Source organism: Procambarus clarkii, chromosome 80 (genome assembly GCF_040958095.1).
Source record: "Procambarus clarkii isolate CNS0578487 chromosome 80, FALCON_Pclarkii_2.0, whole genome shotgun sequence".
Lineage (NCBI taxonomy): Eukaryota > Metazoa > Arthropoda > Malacostraca > Decapoda > Cambaridae > Procambarus > Procambarus clarkii.
The window spans coordinates 24,892,014-24,913,609 of record NC_091229.1 but is presented as its reverse complement, the minus strand read 5'-3'; the positions used below and the strand labels follow the sequence as shown (position 1 = coordinate 24,913,609).

Here is a 21,596-nt window from a genome sequence, read left to right as displayed (position 1 = left end):
TGAAGAACTTTTGGAGATTAGCGATTTTAAACAAACGAACATTTCCATTTTTATTTATATAGATTAAGTCACTGCATATCCTCTCATGTGTACTCTATATATTTAAAACTCTGAACTGTAACGTCAATCCTGACCTTAAAAGCTTCTTAGAAAGTTGTAACAGAACCCATGGGCACTACACCAGAAACAATTACCTATTTGATATTCCAAGAGTACGACTTAGCCGAACTAGAAATGCTCTGCAAATCAAGGGACCCAAAATGTGGAATGACCTTCCCAGTCATGCCAAAGGCTTTACCTCTTTCAACCAGTTTAAGATGAAACTAAGTATCACCTAATTAACTCTATGTAACCTACCTTACCACTAAATGTCAACCCATGTCTTACTAATTTTAAACAATGCTGTTTGTTGAGCAACTTGTATATTGGCTATTTTCTACCATGTTCCCCCCTTTTTTATCTTTTTTTTCCTTCATCGCAATTTATACTTTAAGCTCAATTACTATTAAGTTTTAGTCAAAGTGTTTTTTCCCACCTCACCTTGCCCGAAACACTATGCGTATTAATGGCTTTAGGTATTGTATGTACTAGCTCTATCTATAAATCCAACATAATGTTTGTAACAAATTTTCTATGTATGTCCTTTTACCTGAATAAACATTTGATTTGATTTGATTTGATTTGAGATTAGATACACAGTATTTAGTGGGTTTCATATTTATTTAGTAGTCTTGGATAGAGCAATGTCGTAGACGTTGAGACGGATCTTGGAGCAGAACAGAGAGCTGAGTGAGGCCAGAGTCGCGGAGCTCTATATGGGAGAGCGTGGAGGCTTGATGGGGAATCATAAGTATTTAAACTTGATGGGGAGCGAGAGCGTTGTAGCTCGATGCGATCCTAGTCTGCTGTCTGCTTTGTGTTGAAGCTGTAGCGTCTTGAGGTCGATTAGAACTGCATACGCCGAGTGCTACATTCTTGAGGTTTGAAGAAATGTGGTAAGTCCTTAGCATCTGTATTGTAGTTCACTGAATCACTGTGGAAATTGTACTGTCGGCTAGTCACTTTATGCTTGCTTATATTCGGTGACTACACCTCAGCTTCCTCCACTTGGATAGTAGGATGCAAGAACTGTTACCTGTAATTAGGGAAGAGATTATAGCTTCTGCAATTAGTGCTAATTAGTTACGCCATTAAGTTAATGATAAGTTGGAGTGAGTATATTGTTTGCACTCGCTACACTCCCGAGGATCACTTGAGAGGGAGCCGCTCTCAGTCTTCTTTTTGATAGTAGGTGCAGTTTACATGAAGGGTTTGTCCTCTCGATGACTGCACCAGTGCAGATGTTGGGATATGCATTTATGTTGAGGATGATAAGTTTCAAAAGTGCTTGTTGCGTTGTGCTGTAGATAGAGGAGCGGCGACTAAAACAAAGGTGTATGTTAGAGGGAGACTTGCCGCACCGTAGGGCGGTGTGTTGTGTTTATGGCGTCAGCTGATCCATGGTGTTGCGACGAGGCAGTTGTTTCCTGTGTTTAGCTGTTGGTGGCGCCAGGTATAAATGTGGCGCGGGTCAGACGTGACCGAATTTGTTGGTCGACTGGAGATATTTAGCCAGTGCTTTGACTGTTTGGTATTTTTCCTGCAACGAGTGGTCACCTCCTAATATATGCTCGATGGTAAATGGTATGCTAAATGCGATAAATACTTGTTTGAAATTTACTCTGGCACTATGATGACGGAAGCAGTGAAGGAGATAGCGTTCGATTGTTTCAGGCACCTGACAGTGGATGCAGAGTTCATTGATGTCAGTTCTGTATTTAGAGCTGTGTGCTGCCAGTTTGGTGTGTTCCAGCCTTAATCTGGTCATCGTTACATCAATTTCTCTGCTTTTATATCTGACATGTTTCCAAGTTTCCCATTTCTTTTAAGCTCTTAGTCTTGTCGTCTTGTTTACATACAATGACTCGGCTGGCCTGCAGGGGCCAGATTCACGAAGGTACTTACGAAGGTTTTTCTTCTTAGCTATGAATGTTTTCCTTCTTAGCGCCTTCGTGGCGGCTACGTCGGTATTCAGGTAGCTACACTAAGTCGAAAACCTTCGTAAGTTTGGTCCGGGATCTAAGTGTGGTTTCGACCACTCGTAGCTTTACGTAAACTGGATATAACTAAATTTTTCTCTACTACATAACACTGGGATAGATTTTAAGATTTTGAAACATAAACAAAAGATTATAAAAATTGAATCTCGTGAAGAGGAGTCCTTCGTGTTAGTTATATATGCATTCTCTGCTTGAAACTTTGAGTAAATATGTCTTTTATGATATTAGAATTATTTTTATAATAGCAAGATATTATACCCATAGTTATTAAGTAAATAAACACAGGTGAACATGAAATATGAGAGAAGGTGATGAGCCCTGCCTGATGGGATCATTTACTATCACCAAATACCCCTGTTCACCTAGTAGTAAGGGTGTACCTTAGCTATACATACCCATTTCTAATTTATTTAGTTTGGTTTTATTTTTAAATTAAATCTGGGTGAGACATAAAATAAAAATATGCTGTACAAAAGATGTTAGGTAAGGAGAAGGGTTAAAATGTCAAAAACTTTATTCATTGAATACTTAATGCTATAATTATGACTATATAGATTATTAAAAAAGAGAGAGGGAAGTAGGGGTTCAAGACCTCTTCCTGTTACACAACTTGGGTGTGGAACAAGTAATTATCAAAAGAAGGCACCATGCCGGGAAGGCTATGTAGCAGTAAGGCAGTGAGGTGAGGCAGCTACTTATTTGAGAAATGCTTATTTTATTTACCTTATAAGCTGAGGCAACTTATTTTATTTGAGGAATACTCAGCTGATTCCTCTACATTTAGCATGGAACAAATTTGTGTCCAAGACCTCTTCCTGTTACACAATTTGGCTGTGTGTAACCAAACTAGAAGTGCTCTACAAATCAAGGGACCCAGAATGTGGAATGACCTCCCAAATCATGTCAAAGGCTGTACCTCTCTCAACCAATTTAAGAGTAAAACCATGTACTACCTAATTAACTCCATGTAACCTAACTTACCCCCTAAATGTCAACCCATGTCTTGCTATTTTTTAAACAATGCTGTTCACCAACGTGTACAATTGCTGATTTGTGCTATGTTACCCCCTTTTTGCATTTTTTATTCCTTCTTTCAACACAATTTATACCTAATCCCGATTACTATTAAATTTTAGATTAAGTGTTTTTCCCCCACACCTTGCCCGAAATGCTATGAGTATTAGTGGCTTTAGGTAGTGTATGTACTAGCTTTGTCTATAAATCCAACATTATGTTTGTAAATCAACTGTATGTACTTTTCCTGAATAAAATTTATTTATTATTTATTTTTTAATCAGTAAGTATTAAAAGAAGGCACCAAACTGGGAAGGCTATGTAGCACCATTGTGTGTAACAATAAACCAATTTTTTTTTAACAAATAATGCACCTGTTTGGTAAAACAAATCCTGTCAACTGTAAAAATATGGATGCAGTTATTTAAATAAAAAATATAATGAAAGAAATATTACTGATTTATTTTTATCCTATCTTTTTGTACTGTACAGTATATCCAAGGAAGTGAAAAATTGAGACATAATGCACAATTTAATGAATGATTAGCATGGATTAGCAGTTCAAAAGAAATATGACTATTACATATCAACATGAGATCTTAATGATCCATGGTCAACATGATTTAATAAGGATAATACAGTACTTGTAATAATACAAACTATAATTTAAAATCTTTATTACTGATTTTTTTTAAGAAGATTAGGTATACACAGCAATGTGCTGCTACCTTATTCTATATGGAATATTACACAGTGTAGATAAATAACTAGCTATAAGTTTATCTAATACTCCCATCTCACAGGATGGTTAGACATACTATACATGGAATCAATTTAGAAAATAACAGCCTCAATACAAAAAACAAATCAACTCTGACTAAACAACTCTTCACGATTTTCACAAGAGGTAAGCACTGAATCATGGAAACATTATATTATAATTACTCTTACCAGTTTCTACAAGACTCCTTTCAGACAATGTATTTTTTAACATGTTTAGGTATACACAGCTATGTGCTGCTTCCCTATTCTGTATGAAGGAGCACACAGTGTAGATCAAAAACCAGCTACAAGCTCATCCAACATCCTCACCTCACAGGATGGCCAGTCATACATGTAATCAGGAGAGAACAAAATACTTAATGCTGATCTATTAGCCTCCACTGGCAAAATCTGGGTGCAGCACAAGAATATCTTCCAATATTCTTGAGTGTATGAAATAATTACAGAGCTCAAAGTACCTCATACCATTTGGTATGAAGTCACTGATAACAGGGCAATCACAGATATAGTATTGGAGAGTATGTTCTCTCAAGTAGGACTGAAAACAAATGTTTTTTGCACCAAGAGGGGTATAAACCCATGGAACCGCCTACCCGCTGAAGCCGTAAATGCCAAATTCCAGCTAAAAAATATCATTAAGACAATTGGCGGGCCCTTTAACAGCAGCCGGCTTTCTGTCCTCGTCGAGGCCACTAGATAGTTAGTGGCCCTTGGGTAAATTCAGTAAAAATATACAATAATTGTCAGCGCATCTTCCGAGCAACAAGGACAGCTACACAGTATCTCTTAGAATTACGTAGGTAAACAACAAATGTAACATATTTGTTTACTACAATGTCGGTGCTGCCTGTAGAAGTTGAAAATACATTGTTTTACTTCGAAATATACTAATTTTATAAGAAAATTCGACGTAAATAAGAAGCAGTAGAGCTCCGATAAGCCAGCGCTAAATCTTCAATATGAAGAATGTTGCTGCTCTCTGATTGCCCAAACGAAACACAATAGTGACCTCTATCGGCACGCAGGTGAACCAACAAATATCTTCCTAAGTGGACGTATGTGAATTGCACCTAAGCATCTTCTTAGGGCATACTTAGGAACCTTCGTAGCAAACCCACTTACAAAGAAATATATGGAGCTTCGTGAATCTAGGTCCTGGCCCCTCCGAGGCGTCTCTCAAAAATTGGTTACAATTTCTATGTTTATATTGACTTAGGGAGGTAGACGGTAGTTTTATTAATAATTATATTATATCCAATCATAAAGAATACTTTTTTATTCATTCTAATGTCTAGACTAGTAGTTTAAAGGAATACTTGTGGTATTAAATGTTTGTTGTGACGTGACGTCACAAATAACCCATTTTCTGTAAATTTTTTGTGACTAACTAGTATAACCAGGTTTGCTGGTTATATTGGGTTTTAGTAATCTAGTATTTAGGGTGTTATGTATCGGATTTCTAACACCTTTCCCGTGATGATAGTCTCCGTGTCCTGACTAACCCACCTATGTCCAAGTAGTGAAGTTGAGAACTAGAGCGACGAGCGCCATCTGCCCAGGTGACACTCTTGAGTGCCAGCTGGACAGGTGGCGCGCGTCGTCGTAGTCGCAGCGCGTCGTCGCAGTCCTAAAGGGTTTGGGGGGAATTTTCCCGGAAGTTTGGCGCGTGTCGGACACGTGTGAGCGTCCGGTGTTAATGTATGTGGTCAGGAAAGAGGGGAGGTCATGTTGTTGGGGGTGTAGGAGAGTATGTGGTAGAGTAAGAAATACACGGATAAGAGTGGAATATGAGGAAAGAGTAGTTAGATATGTATGTGTGTTTGGTGTAGACTTAATCCTGTGTGTAGATAATAGTTTGATGATAGTAAGTAAGCTATGTAGAGGCTGAGTGTAGGTGAGAGGGGTCCCAACATAGTCTGTTATGTTGTTTGGGGTGGGGGGAGGGGTGAGGGAGGGAGGGAGGGATGGAAGGGTGAGGGGAGGTCCCCCTCGGTGTGAGACTGCTCAGGGGTCATTTGCGGTTTTGACAACCATTAGCTCCCCCTACAGGAAGCCGTAAGTGGGAGATGATGAGAGAGTAGAGTCCAGCAGGAGGGATGTGGTCCATTTGCCTTAATCGTTTTTTCAAGTCTATTTTCTTCGAGTTATGCAGCTGTGTTTGGAGATGCTCCATGAGGGTAATAGTTGGGTCATACATGGTAGGAAATGTGTCTCTCTCTCTCTCTCTCTCTCTCTCACACTCTCTCTCGCTCTCTCTATCCCTTAGGTGAGCAGTGTTCCACACATACAAAGTAAAACATATATATATATATATGAATGAAAACTCACACCCCAGAAGTGACTCGAACCCATACTCCCAGAAGCAACGCAACTGGTAACTACAGTTGTCGGTAACTACTTTTGACGGCCGTGATGGTCAAGCGGATTAAGGCGCCCTGTAGTTACCAGTTGCGTTGCTTCTGGGAGTATGGGTTCGAGTCACTTCTGGGGTGTGAGTTTTCATTCGCATATAGTCCTGGGGACCATTCAGGCTTGTTCGCATTTGTGTTCCTCACGTGTGCCCCAAAGAATGAGGTGATTTGGTGAAATGCTATGCCCAAGATTACCATCCGAGTTGCCGTCGGGGAAGTGGCTCAAATAGCCTCGGCTATCACTTCCTTTTGACGGCCGTGATGGTCAAGCGGATTAAGGCGCCCTGTAGTTACCAGTTGCGTTGCTTCTGGGAGTATGGGTTCGAGTCACTTCTGGGGTGTGAGTTTTCATTCGCATATAGTCCTGGGGACCATTCAGGCTTGTTCGCATATATATATATATATATATATATATATATATATATATATATATATATATATATATATATATATGTATATATATATAAGACAATGCGGAAAACATAGTTTTGAGACTAATATTAAATTGACTTGTTCATTATCCTCGAGTTCAACACACACTCTCTTTCTCTCTCTAAGACCTACATTATCCAATGTAAACAGACCGGATGAGACGATAGTGAAATAGCTCTGGGTTATGACTGTTTTCAGTTCTTATAACATTTGAAAATGTATGCGTGGTTACTCTTTCCGTCTCGTTAGGGTCTGACCTTGTGTCTTTCCATAGCGCGAGTTTTCACTCAACATCAACCATTAGCGATCGTTCGATCCAGCAGAAAAAACAGAAACTAGTGTTAGCATAATAGTTGATCTTTCTCTTATTACGTTTTATTCAATAACTGGTAGACATAACATAAGTCGCATATTTATCTTGGTAAAACAAAACATAATAACAGACAGACAGACAGACATAACACTCAGCATAATGCAGTCATATGGTGTTAGCATAATAGGTGAAAAATAGTTGATCTTTCTCTTATTACGTTTTATTCAATAACTGGTAGACATAACATAAGTCTCATATTTATCTTGGTAAACATAATAACAGACAGACATAACACTCAGCATAATGCAGTCATATGGTGTTAGCATAATAGGTGAAAAATAGTTGATCTTTCTCTTATTACGTTTTATTCAATAACTGGATATATATATACACTTACATATTTATCTTGTCATTTTTTTCAACTATTATGAGTTGTTTTCCATGTTTCTTTAACACCATGGCTAAGTGAGCCAGAGCTGTGTGGTAGTTGACCTCCCAATCAAGCTTTTCATCTGGATTCAAGTCATCACTGTCAATCATTCCCAACCCATAAGGAATTTTGACGCGCTTGATTGAATTATGACGCTTAGTCATGCTTAAAATTTGATTAATGCATAGTTTAAAGCTCCATCGTCTCTTGATATTAGTATCGTTGTGGAGTCCCTTCATTATACAATCTGTATCCTCCCCACACTGCTCTAATAGAATTTTTTGGTTAACAGCGTTATTTTCTATTGGCGGTCCTGCGCTATACCGGGTCACAATAGCTATAACATGTTGCTGACTTTCTGGTGAGGGAGAAGGAGAAAAGACAGCTCCTCCTACTTTGACGCGATCAGCCACCACCACATAGTTAATGGTTGGATCACTCGCTGTAGCCGTGTATAAGGATACCTTTCCCAGATCTCGCAAGACATTCCTCCTGAATGGGGGTGAATTGAAGGAATATCATACACTATACAGTCACCAGGATGGAACTCATCCGTTGCCAGATAATCACCTTCTACTTTGCAGTCTTTAAGACTGGTTAGCTTATGAAGCATATACCTTGAACACATCTTGTCAGTTATTAAACGCGAGTTTGCGGATGTAAGAATTATATACAGTATAGAGTTACCATTTACTCTTTTCATTCCTCTATTACATCTATAAACGCACTCAACTGTTTGTTAAAGTGGGAAAATAAACACAGAGTATAATATTATTTTTTTATTATTATTATTAATTGCAGGCAGTGAAAAATGGTAACAATAGTTTATATATATATATACATATATATATATATATATATATATATATATATATATATATATATATATATATATATATATATATATATATATATACATATATATACATATATATATAACTACTGAAAACTCACACCCCAGAAGTGACTCGAACCCATACTCCCAGATGCCACACAACTGGTATGTACAAGACGCCTTAATCCACTTGACCATCACGACCGGACATAATGAGGTGATAGCCGAGGCTATTTGAACCACCCCACCGCCGGCACTCGGATAGTAATCTTGGGCATAGCATTTTACCAAATCACCTCATTCTTTGGGGCACACGTGAGGAACACAAATGCGAATTTGTGTTCCTCACGTGTGCCCCAAAGAATGAGGTGATTTGGTAAAATGCTATGCCCAAGATTACTATCCGAGTGCCGGCGGTGGGGTGGTTCAAATAGCCTCGGCTATCACCTCATTATGTCCGGTCGTGATGGTCAAGTGGATTAAGGCGTCTTGTACATACCAGTTGTGTGGCATCTGGGAGTATGGGTTCGAGTCACTTCTGGGGTGTGAGTTTTCAGTTGCATATTGTCCTGGGGACCATTCAGGCTTGTTCGCATACATATATATATATATATATATATATATATATATATATATATATATATATATATATATATATATATATATATATAAATATATATATATATATATATATATATATATATATATATATATATATATATATATATATATATATATATATATATATATATATATATATATTTCTAGTCGACTGTTAAATCAATGAGTTCGATATCTCCTGTAAGGTCTATTATAGGCACTGCTTTGCAAGGGGGTTTTGTAGTTTCACCTCCAGCTTCGTCCACATCTGCGTTCAAGTTGTTGTTCTTCGTCCGATGATAAGCAGAGGCAACTCCTTCACTTAACTTATGTGTAAGCACACCGTGTGTAGGCAATGCTGCAGGGATTGCATTGCTTGCAGAGTCAACCATCACAAATTTCAACCCGCGACGCTGGTAATACCGCTCCAACTTCATCATTATGGGTAGATATTTCAGTCTCCACACTTCTTGATTGTAGCTCTTCCAGTACTGACCACAGCCCATCCCAAGTCCAAAAGGGAAAATTATGCGATTAATTTTATATTCTTCTTCTCTTGTTAAGATGATTGCAAAGGCCTTACGCAGAGATTTTGTAAACCAATAGCGACGCATTTCTTCTGTATCTAACTGTAAGCCTCTGTAGTAGTGCGGGTCGGCAGCATATAATGTCTCGATTTCCTTCATCGTCACATTCAGGGGTTTAAATGATTTCCCTCCGCGTGATGTGTTATTAATCCGATGAGATGAGGTAGATGAGGGTCATCACCAATTCGATTGTTGAATTGAGGGGGTTCACCATAGACAATCTCTCCAGGCAGGGCTCGGTCTCTTCTCTCTGCACGATTTTTATAGGGTAGTTTGCTCCGATGAATGCGAGCATAGGGATAACGAGTCCATAATTCTTCAACCACCCCACTCGTCATCACACTACAGGCGTCCATATCGTAGATGATGCAGTCGGAGTAAGAGTACTCCGAAAAAGATGAAAGGCTGCCAGCTACAGTCGTCAACATCTTATCTGATGAGTAGAGTAGAGGAAATGAGTCGGAGAGGGGAGAGCAGCCACCCCCTTTATACGGTCATGCGAAGGTTAGTGGGTTTCCTGTTTTGTTTCGTTCCTGTTTCCCTGGGGCGGACTAAAATCACTTTGACATTATAAGGTTTTAAACTCCCCTGCATATTTTGAATAATGGGGAGGTGAGTACTTTCCCACTCTGCATCTTCACACCGACCTGACATACCTACACCCCAGGGAAGAATAACTTTCGTGATCTCCTCAGTATCTTCAATATACAATAAGAGTTCTTCTAATGATTTCGTCAAGTATAACATGCGGTTTTCTTTCATATCAGCACGCAACCCTTTAACCATAGAGTAATCTTTTGATTTATCGGTAATGGCTTGAGCAATATCATTCCTCTCAATAGGCTTCCCTAATCCATACTGCGTTGCCAAGGCTACTATGCTTGGTTCTTGACTGTCTCTGCTGATGTGAATGGATGCCGGTGTTGGACGGTCTTCTCTGATGCATCTCTTTAGATTATACAATTGCGTTCTGGCGTAAGCGGTGGCGTGAGAATATTTATCAGCAATGTCCTGGGACATGCCGTAGGGGAGCATGATATACAATTTACAGAGTAGACAATGCAGCACTCTCGATTGTTAAACTCCTCATCCGTCATGTATCCGTGATGAATTTCTACAGAGTTCATTTTGGCTATGAGTTCATTTTTTTTCCCCCCAACGCAATATAGATGAAACACAGGGGAGCGATGAGTGGGCAGTAATGAATTAGTGTGATCTACCCACCCCTTTTATCCTCTTCGTGTGCGTGTGTGTGTGTGTACTCACCTATACTCACCTATATGTGCTTGCAGGATCGAGCATTGACTCTTGGATCCCGCCTTTCGAGCATCGGTTGTTTACAGCAATGACTCCTGTCCCATTTCCCTATCATACCTGGTTTTAAAATTATGAATAGTATTTGCTTCCACAACCTGTTCCTGAAGTGCATTCCATTTCCCCACTACTCTCACGCTAAAAGAAAACTTCCTTACATCTCTGTGACTCATCTGAGTTTCAAGCTTCCATCCATGTCCTCTCGTTCTGTTACTATTCCGTGTGAACATTTCGTCTATGTCCACTCTGTCAATTCCTCTGAGTATCTTATACGTTCCTATCATGTCCCCCCTCTCCCTTCTTCTTTCTAGTGTCGTAAGGCACAGTTCCCTCAGGCGCTCTTCATACCCCATCCCTCGTAGCTCTGGGACGAGTCTCGTTGCAAACCTCTGAACCTTTTCCAGTTTCATTATATGCTTCTTCAGATGGGGACTCCATGATGAGGCGGCATACTCTAAGACTGGCCTTACGTAGGCAGTGTAAAGCGCCCTAAATGCCTCCTTACTTAGGTTTCTGAATGATGTTCTAACTTTTGCCAGTGTAGAGTACGCTGCTGTCGTTATCCTATTAATATGTGCCTCAGGAGATAGATTAGGTGTTACGTCCACCCCCAGGTCTCTTTCACGCGTCGTTACAGGTAGGCTGTTCCCCTTCATTGTGTACTGTCCCTTTGGTCTCCTATCTCCTAGTCCCATTTCCATAACTTTACATTTGCTCGTGTTGAATTCTAGTAGCCATTTCTCTGACCATCTCTGCAATCTGTTCAGGTCCTCTTGGAGGATCCTGCAATCCTCATCTGTCACAACTCTTCTCATCAACTTTGCATCATCCGCAAACATCGACATGTAGGACTCTACGCCTGTAAACATGTCGTTAACATATACAAGAAATAGAATTGGTCCCAGCACCGATCCTTGTGGTACTCCACTTGTTACTGTTCGCCAGTCCGACTTCTCGCCCCTTACCGTAACTCTTTGGCTCCTTCCTGTTAGGTAGTTCCTTATCCATTCTAGGACCTTTCCCCCCACCCCCGCCTGCCTCTCGAGCTTGAACAGCAGTCTCATGTGCGGTACTGTATCAAAGGCTTTTTGGCAGTCCAGAAATATGCAGTCTGCCCAACCATCTCTGTCCTGTCTTATCCTCGTTATTTTATCATAGAATTCCAGAAGGTTTGTTAGGCACGATTTCCCTGTCCAGAACCCATGTTGATGTTTGTTCACAAACCTAATGTTCTCCAGGTGTGCAACCAGTCGTAGCCTAATTATTCTTTCCAGTATTTTACAGGGGATGCTTGTCAGTGATACAGGTCTGTAGTTAAGTGCCTCCTCTCTATCTCCTTTCTTGAAGATCGGCACGACATTTGCCTTCTTCCAGCAACTGGGCAATGAGCAACTGTGTGTGTGTGTGTGTGTGTGTGTGGCGCGCGCATGCTCCCAGGATAGTTTCCAATTAATGATTAACCATACTCCATAGCTATGTATTTTATATTATTTATTTATTATAAAGTTTGCTTACTGTTTTCCAGTAGATGGGCTTCACATTACATATATTAATAAATTTTCAAATTCAGTTCAGTTTCTTTTCAATATCACAGCTTTGTTGGTCCTCTGCCAGTATCTAGTTCAAGACCTCGTAATATCAATGTCATTAATACATCATCAACCATGTATTGAATGTCTCAAGGCATTCAGTTAACAACTTAGTAAGTGTTTAATGAATGTGGGAATCACTTCACGTGCGCTCATTTTAGTTTAGTTTAAAGTTTTCCATCTTAAATTATTACTACTATCACCAAGTATGTATTGGATAGCTCAGGCATTCATTTATCAACTCAGTAAGTGAAAATCACTTCATGTGAGCTCATTTTTAGCTTAGGTTAAGGTTTTTCCATCGTAAAAATACTATTATCATCAACCAGGTATTGGGTGTCTCAACCATTCAGTTTACAACTCAGTAACTGTTTACTGAACATAGATATCCCTCCATGTGACCTTAATTTTTAGTTTAAAGTTTCTCCATCGTAGAAAAACAAAATATTACTATCACAAACCTTGTATTGACCGGCTCCGGCATTCAGTTTTCAACTCAGTAACAGTTTACTGAACAGAGATATCCCTCCATGTGACCTCATTTTTTAGTTTTAAGTTTCTCCATCGTAAATAAAAAATAAAATATTACTATCACAAACCTTGTATTGGCCGGCTCTGGCATTCAGTTTACAAACTCAGTAAGTGTTTACTGAATGCAAAATCGCTACATATGTGGTCATTTAGTTTAAAGTTTCTCAATCTTAAAATATTACTATCATCATCAACTATGCCTTGGCTGGCTTAGTCTTTCAGTTTACATCTCAGTGAGTGTTAACTGAACGTGGAAATTATAATTATCACATGTGTGAGCATTTAGTTTTAAGTTTCACAATCTTAAATTAAATACTATCATCAACCCCGTATTGGGCTGCCGGTCATTCAGTTATCCACACGGTAAGTGTTTACTGAACGTCGAAATCATTTCCTGTGTGCCCATTTTTTACTTGAACCCGTCTCCACTCCAAACCGGACCTGCGGTCCGAGTCGGGATCCTAGGTCCTGACTGGTTTCTTATGGTTTGACTGGTTTCGTCAAAATTCCTTATGGGTTGGGAATGATTGACAGTGATGACTTGAATCCAGATGAAAAGCTTGAATGGGAGGTCAACTACTACACAGCTCTGGCTCACTTAGCCATGGTGTTAAAGAAACATGGAAAACAACTCATAATAGTTGAAAAAAATGACAAGATAAATATGTAAGTGTCTACCAGTTATTGAATAAAACGTAATAAGAGAAAGATCAACTATTTTTTCACCTATTATGCTAACACCATATGACTGCATTATGCTGAGTGTTATGTCTGTCAGTTAATATGTTTACCAACTCTGTTTTTTTCTGCTGGATCGAACGATCGCCAATGGTTGATGAGTGTTATGTCAGTCTGTCTGCTTGACAGTTATTATGTTTTACCAAGATAAATATGCGACTTATGTTATGGCTATCAGTTATTGAATAAAACGTAATAAGAGAAAGAACAACTATTTTCAACCTATTATGCTAACACCATATGACTGCATTATGCTGAGTGTTATGTCTGTCAGTTAATATGTTTACCAAGATAAATATGTGACTTAGGGGCCATGGTACCCGAAAATCCGATGAAAAATGGAATATTTACGAAAAATTACGAAAAATACTACAACGTTCTGGCAACACTGTGGTCCAAACCGTTTAATGATATCTTGAAAAATAACGTAATTAGAGTCAAATTTTCCGCTGCAACTTTCGTGAATCTGGTCTTCGCGCCGTGAGTACGCCGCGGGGTATTGTATCTTACGTTGTAGATGTCTTATTTTTCGTAATAGCGTTGAAAATAACATGTTATGCATAAAATGAATATAAACTAACACATATGGCAACACTAATTGTCTGACACGAGGGTGGTGCAGTCAGTGACTGCGTGTCTCTCATGGAGAGAGGATGTATGCTGACGCGCTCACACAATATCTCCCAGAACATGCTATTTTTGCTATTTGTACTGCAATATGACTTACCAAACGAACAAGAGAAAAGCATTGACAGCTAGATGCATGCGAGCTCTCCATACGAGCTGGCCGCAATGCGTAAATCACCAGTCACGAGTGACCGCAGGTTGAGTAAACTTGTTGAGCGCGCTACGCAACTCCAACTTTTACAACTAGATCTCGTTTCACAGCCTTTATTTATTATTCAATTTACATGAAACTTGCACATTATATGTAGAGTTTACGCCTCTATAAACGCATGTCATTATTCTTATCTACGTAGATTTATTGATTTTATAAATAATGATACACTTCATTTTGTTGCATACGTTTTTGGGAAACTTTTATAAATCTGTATTATTGCACTAATTACATCTGGGATAATGATGTGACATGCAAATCTTTATTATATAGTAAGGTCATAGCTGAGTGTCGTATAAATGATTTTGGTTCACAATTGTGGGCTGTGAAATCAATTGAACATGGTTGAAATTTTTTTTTTTTTTTTTTTTTTTTTCTCCGTCTCTATTTAGGCTGAGATGCTGAAACTTGGCCTAGGTGCAGCACCTTTCACATGTATCAGGATAATAAATTATGAATACCCTAAAACAATTTTTTATATCCTGGTGATATGGCTCCTTATGTTATGTCTACCAGTTATTGAATAAAACGTAATAAGAGAAAGATCAACTATTATGCTAACATTAGTCTCTGTTTTTTCTGCTGGATCGAACGATCGCTAATGGTTGATGTTGAGTGAAAACTCGCGCTATGGAAAGACACAAGGTCAGACCCTAACGAGACGGAAAGAGTAACCACGCATACATTTTCAAATGTTATAAGAACTGAAAACAGTCATAACCCAGAGCTATTTCACTATCGTCTCATCCGGTCTGTTTACATTAGATAATGTAGGTCTTAGAGAGAGAAAGAGAGTGTGTGTTGAACTCGAGAATAATGAACAAGTCAATTTAATATTAGTCTCAAAAACTATGTTTTCCGCATTGTCTTATATATATATACATATATATATATATATATATATATATATATATATATATATATATATATATATATATATATATATATATATATATATATATATATATATATATATGTTGTACCTAGTAGCCAGAACTCACTTTTTGGCCTACTATTCAAGGCCCGATTTGCCTAATAAGCCAAGTTATCCTGAATTAATAAATTTTTTTCTAATTTTTTTCTTATGAAATGATAAAGCTACCCATTTCATTATTTATGAGGTCAATTTTTTTTATTGGAGTTAAAATTAACGTAGATATATGACCGAACCTAACCAACCCTACCTAACCTAACCTAACCTATCTTTATAGGTTAGGTTTGGTTAGATAGCCGAAAAAGTTAGGTTAGGTTAAGTTAGGTAGGTTAGGTAGTCGAAAAACAATTAATTCATGAAAACTTGGCTTATTAGGCAAATCGGGCCTTGCATAGTAGGCTGAGAAGTGCGTTCTGGCTACTAGGTACGACATATATATATATATATATATATATATATATATATATATATATATATATATATATATATATATATATATGTTTTACTTTGTATGTGTGGAACACTGCTCACCTAAGGGATAGAGAGAGTGTGAGAGAGAGAGAGAGAGAGAGAGAGAGAGAGAGAGAGAGAGAGAGAGAGAGAGAGAGAGAGAGAGAGAGAGAGAGAGAGAGAGAGAGAGAGAGAGAGAGAGAGAGACAGAGAGAGAGAGACAGAGAGAGAGAGACAGAGAGAGAAAGACAGAGAGAGAAAGACAGAGAGACAGAGAGAGAGACGGAGTCGCTGACCGTAGCTACATCTCCCCTTCCTTAACGAAACGCAGTGGGTAATGGATACCCAACCACTTCCGCCGTGTCTGAGGAAGTAATGGCAGTCATTGCGTACCCTCCGGGAGGGGAAGATATAACCAAACTACTTGGAAAGACTCTTCAGTTACCCTCTAACCAGTGGCCAGTATGCACACCCCTCCGCGGATATTGAAAAACGCTTAAGGGTAATGGTTCACATCCGTCCAACTCTGTCACCTATACACTCCAATACATTGTTACATAAAACAATCCTTCGCCACCAACTGTTGCCTCATCTCATTCACAACTTAAGAGTGACTGCTCTCCCTTTCTCTTCCTCCTTCTCCTCCACACTTCCTACCATGTATGACCCAACTATTACCCTCATGGAGCATCTCCAAACACAGCTGCATAACTCGAAGAAAATAGACTTGAAAAAACGATTAAGGCAAATGGACCACATCCCTCCTGCTGGACTCTACTCTCTCATCCTCTCCCACTTACGGCTTCCTGTAGGGGGAGCTAATGGTTGTCAAAACCGCAAATGACCCCTGAGCAGTCTCACGCCAAGGGGGACCTCCCCTCACCCTTCCATCCCTCCCTCCCTCCCTCACCCCTTCCCCCACCCCAAACAACATAACAGACTATGTTGGGACCCCTCTCACCTACACTCAGCCTCTACATAGCTTACTTACTATCATCAAACTATTATCTACACACAGGATTAAGTCTACACCAAACACACATACATATCTATCTACTCTTTCCTCATATTCCACTCTTATCCGTGTATTTCTTACTCTACCACATACTCTCCTACACCCCCAACAACATGACCTCCCCTCTTTCCTGACCACATACCCTAACACCGGACGCTCACACGCGTCCGACACGCGCCAAACTTCTGGGAAAATTCCCCCCAAACCCTTTAGGACTACGACGACGCGCTGCGACTACGACGACGCGCGCCACCTGTCCAGCTGGCACTCAAGAGTGTCACCTGGGCAGATGGCGCGCGTTGCTCTAGTCCTCAACTTCACTACTTGTCCATGCCTCAATAACACACCTGTGTCCATGCCTCACTAACCCACCTATGTCCATGCCTCACTAACGCACCTGTGTCCGTGCCTCATTAACGCACCTGTGTCTGTCTCCCAGCAGGTCGGTGGGAGAGATGCCGATGACGGTGGCGGAGTTCATAAGGAAGCAGCGGTCTGGGGAGTTACCTCCACCCACCAAGCCGTCCAAGACCGCCGCGGCTGATGAAGCAGCAGCGAAGCAGAAGGCGCTGGAAGAGAGGCAACAGCAGGAAAAGGAGGCGCAGGAGAAACGGGATAAGGAAGAGAAGGAGAGACAGGATCGCCTCGAGAAGGAAAAGAAGGAAAAGGAAGAACAGGCCAGAAAGGAAAAAGAAGAAAAAGAACGCAAAGAGAAGGAACAGAAAGAAAAGGAAGAGAAGGAACGGAAGAAAAAGGAAGAGGAAGAACGGAAGAAAAAGGAGGAGGCAGAACGGAAGAAAAAGGAGGAGGAAGAACGGAAGAAAAAGGAGGAGGAAGAACGGAAGAAAAAGGAGGAGGCAGAACGGAAGAAAAAGGAGGAGGAAGAACGGAAGAAAAAGGAGGAGGAAGAACGGAAGAAAAAGGAGGAGGCAGAAAGGAAAAGAAAGGAGGAAGAACGGAAGAAAAAGGAGGAGGAAGAACGGAAGAAAAAGGAGGAGGAAGAACGGAAGAGAAAGGAGGAGGAAGAACGGAAGAAAAAAGAAGAGGAAGAAAGGAAAAGAAAGGAGGAAGAACGGAAGAAAAAGGAGGAGGAAGAACGGAAGAAAAAAGAAGAGGAAGAAAGGAAAAGAAAGGAGGAAGAACGGAAGAAAAAGGAGGAGGAAGAACGGAAGAAAAAGGAAGAGGAAGAACGGAAGAAAAAAGAAGAGGAAGAAAGGAAAAGAAAGGAGGAAGAACGAAAGAAAAAAGAGGAAGAGGAACGGAAGAAAAAGGAGGAAGAGGAAAGGAAGAAAAAGGAGAGGGAACAACAAGAAAAAGAACGAAAAGAAAAGGAAGAAAGAGAACGAAAAGAAAAGGAAGAAAGAGAGCGAAAAGAAAAGGAAGAAAGAGAACGAAAAGAAAAGGAAGAAAGAGAACGAAAAGAAAAGGAAGAAAGAGAACGGAAAGAAAAGGAAGAAAGAGAGCGGAAAGAAAGAGAGCGGAAAGAAAAAGAAGAAAGAGAGCGGAAAGAAAAGGAAGAAAGAGAGCGAAAAGAAAAGGAAGAAAGAGAGCGGAAAGAAAAGGAAGAAAGAGAGCGAAAAGAAAAGGAAGAAAGAGAGCGTAAAGAAAGAGAGCAGAGAGAAAAAGAAGAAAAAGAACGAAAAGAAAAAGAGCGGAAAGAAAAGGAAGAAAGAGAGCGGAGAGAAAAGGAAGAAAGAGAGCGGAGAGAAAAGGAAGAAAGAGAGCGGAGAGAAAAGGAAGAAAGAGAGCGGAAAGAGAGAGAGCAGAGAGAAAAGGCTAGTGTCAAAAAAGAAAAGGTACCAAGCGTGCAGAATGAAGTGGCAGGCCTGCCTATGGCGCCGAGTGCCCCGGCACCACGGAAAGAACAGGTGCCGAATGTACCTATTCAGCCAGCAGTCCTGCCATTGGTGATGAGGGAAAAGGCCCCGAAGGTGATGAAGGAAAAGGAACCGAGCGTACAGCCTGCCCAGGTACCGAGCGCACCACCCGCCCAGGTACCGAGCGTACAGCCTGCCAAGGTACCGAGCGTACCACCCGCCCAGGTACCGAGCGTACCACCCGTCCAGGTTCCGAGCGTACAGAGTGAGGTGGCAGTCCCCCCAATTCCGTTAGAAGAAAAGGCACCAAAGGCAAAGAAGGAAAAGAAACCAAAGGCAAAGAAAGAAAAGGAACCGGTTGCAAACAAAGAAAATGATAAACAGAAGGAAAAGGAAGCAAAGGAGCAGGAAGAGAGAGAAAAGAAAGAACAAGAAGAACAAGCGAAGAGAGAACAAGAAGAGCAAGCAGAGAGAGAAAAGGAAGAACAGCTGCGCAGAGAGAAGGCAAAAGCTCGCAAAGAGAGACAGATTGAGGCCAGGAAGAAACGAGAGGAACAGACGCAACAGCAAAAGGCGGCGAAGGAGGAAGAAGAACGCAAGGCGCGCGAGGAGAAGGATCGCAAGAAGCAGGAGCGCCTCCAGCAGCAGCAGAAGGCAGACCAGGAGTGGAGAGAGAAGGAGGCAGCGCTGGCGAAGGAGCGGGAGGAAGCCCATGAGAAGCTGCAGCAGAAACGCCAGCAGGTGAAGGAGAAGAAGAAGGAGTTCAAGGGCGCTCGTCAGAACGACCCCAAGTTCGACAACTTCATGGGGTGGATCACCAACGGCCAGAAACACGACATGGGCAAGTCCCACGACTTCCTCGCTAGTGACAGTGACGACGACGACTGAGCTAGTTCCGTGCAGTCACACTTGGCTCTGTGCAGCCTTCACACCTGGCTCTGTGCCGCCTTCACACCTGGCTCTTTACAGCCATCACATGGCATTATATCACCGCTTGTAGAGCACATCCATTGCACCATAAACGCTGCAACATCTGATTGTACAAATGCCACCTGGGGTCAACAACCAACACCTGGCACTCTTGCCTCAGAAACTCTCTGGGATTGTTCATTAGGCCGCCATAATACCTTCCTGTTCAACCAGCAGGTATACTTTACTCCTTAACACAGTTCAGAACCAATGTAAACTGCCCGTGTATATTCACCAAGAAGCAGGGCATATCTCTCAGTGAATATTCACCGAGACGTACAGCATATACTTCTTAATGCATATATGTTTCATCGTTCATTGCGGCAATGTTTTGCTCCACACAACTGGCAGCAGTGCCCCATACAACTGGCAGCCGTGCCCCACACAACTGGCAGCCGTGCCCCACACAACTGGCAGCCATGCCCCACACAACTGGCAGCAGTGCCCCATACAACTGGCAGCCGTGCCCCACACAACTGGCAGCCATGCCCCACACAACTGGCAGCCGTGCCCCACACAACTAGCAGCAGTGAGTGTTTTCTTGCCATAAGAGCTGCAACAATTGGTCCTAACCGAGCTGCATCTTGCCACTGAACCCGCTTCTTGATCTTGTATAGCCATAACATCTGACTCTCGTACATCTGTCAGAAGGTGGCGTCACTTCCAGGTATCAAACGTGACACATACCTGAACCTGACCCGCATGACAGGGGCTCACTAATTACAGCCATCAAAGTCTCAAAACCTGTCAATATGCAATGTCACTTGAGGAGGATCTTTTAGTGCCGTCTGGCTCTGTAAATTCTGGGTCATGTGTTAGATCTAGCGCCGTTGAACTGTTAATTGTGGGTCATGTGTTAGATCTAGCGCCGTTGAACTGTTAATTGTGGGTCATGTGTTAGATCTAGCGCCGTTGAACTGTTAATTGTGGGTCATGTGTTAGATCTAGCGCCGTTGAACTGTTAATTGTGGGTCATGTGTTAGATCTAGCGCCGTTGAACTGTTAATTGTGGGTCATGTGTTAGATCTAGCACCGTTCAACAACCGTTTGGTTCATGTTCTACAAGTAGCACCGTTCAAAAGTCTATTAAGGTCATATCTTAGACCAAGCACCGTTTAAGGGCCAACTGAGCTCATCTGATAACACAGGACTACCGATTGGGCTAATTTAATGCACTTTATCATTTCTACAACAAGTGAAACTGCACTCTGGACATTAGAGGTTATTGAACCATTCACAGTTGTCATAGAAAGTGTCAACTATCTTCGCGCAATTGTTAACTGAGGTCACTTTGTCGTGGTACAAGTGTCAGAAAAGGTCATATTGACCTGGACAACGCTCACCTGAAGGCAACTAGTAGTGTACAACTGCCATCGGAGGTTAAGTAGTCCTGTTTAACTGTCATCAGAGGTCAAGTAGTCCTGATCAGCTGTCAGCTTTGACCATCTTTGTATGGTATAGTTGTCAGCTGAGGTCAACGTGGCCTGTTCAATTATTTATTGAGAGTCGTGCCTTAAGAGTGATTTGTTAAGATTTGAACGTTAAACAGTCATTAGCTAATGACTGTTATGATACCCTATAGTTACATATCTGTACATAATGAAGTATTTGTTTAATTACAGATTTTAAAGAGAAACAAATTGTATATATAGTTTCTAGATCGCTTTAGACCCTATCAGGACTTGGTTTTGAAAGAGGCCTGATAGGTTCTGAAGTGATGTAGCAAATATTTCACTATTCAAATGAAGTTATTTTGCATATATAGTGTGGCGATCCAGAGGGGGAACGCGTGCCTTGTCCTCAGCTCCTGTTGGGAAGCTAAGGAGCTCTACGAGATATAAAACCTTCAACCTTTCACTGTATTCACCAGTTAGTAACATGTAACTTATAGAAGTGA

General features: G+C 40.8%; 2 protein-coding genes across 2 annotated transcripts in view; both read left to right on the top strand.

Moving 5' to 3' along the window:
• LOC123746221 (trichohyalin-like) overlaps positions 1–21,596 on the top strand; it is a 94,074-nt gene that overhangs the window by 71,905 nt on the left and 573 nt on the right. Inside the window, exon 2 of the mRNA XM_069314978.1 lies at positions 17,353–21,596. This exon is cut by the window's right edge and continues 573 nt beyond it. Coding sequence (XP_069171079.1) covers positions 17,369–19,618 — 2,250 coding nt within the window. The 5' untranslated portion in view covers positions 17,353–17,368 and the 3' untranslated portion in view covers positions 19,619–21,596. The remainder of the gene's footprint in view (positions 1–17,352) is intronic.
• Positions 20,457–21,596, top strand: part of LOC138357944 (uncharacterized PPE family protein PPE24-like) — a 10,903-nt gene continuing 9,763 nt past the window's right edge. Inside the window, exon 1 of the mRNA XM_069315125.1 lies at positions 20,457–20,554. Coding sequence (XP_069171226.1) covers positions 20,457–20,554 — 98 coding nt within the window. The remainder of the gene's footprint in view (positions 20,555–21,596) is intronic.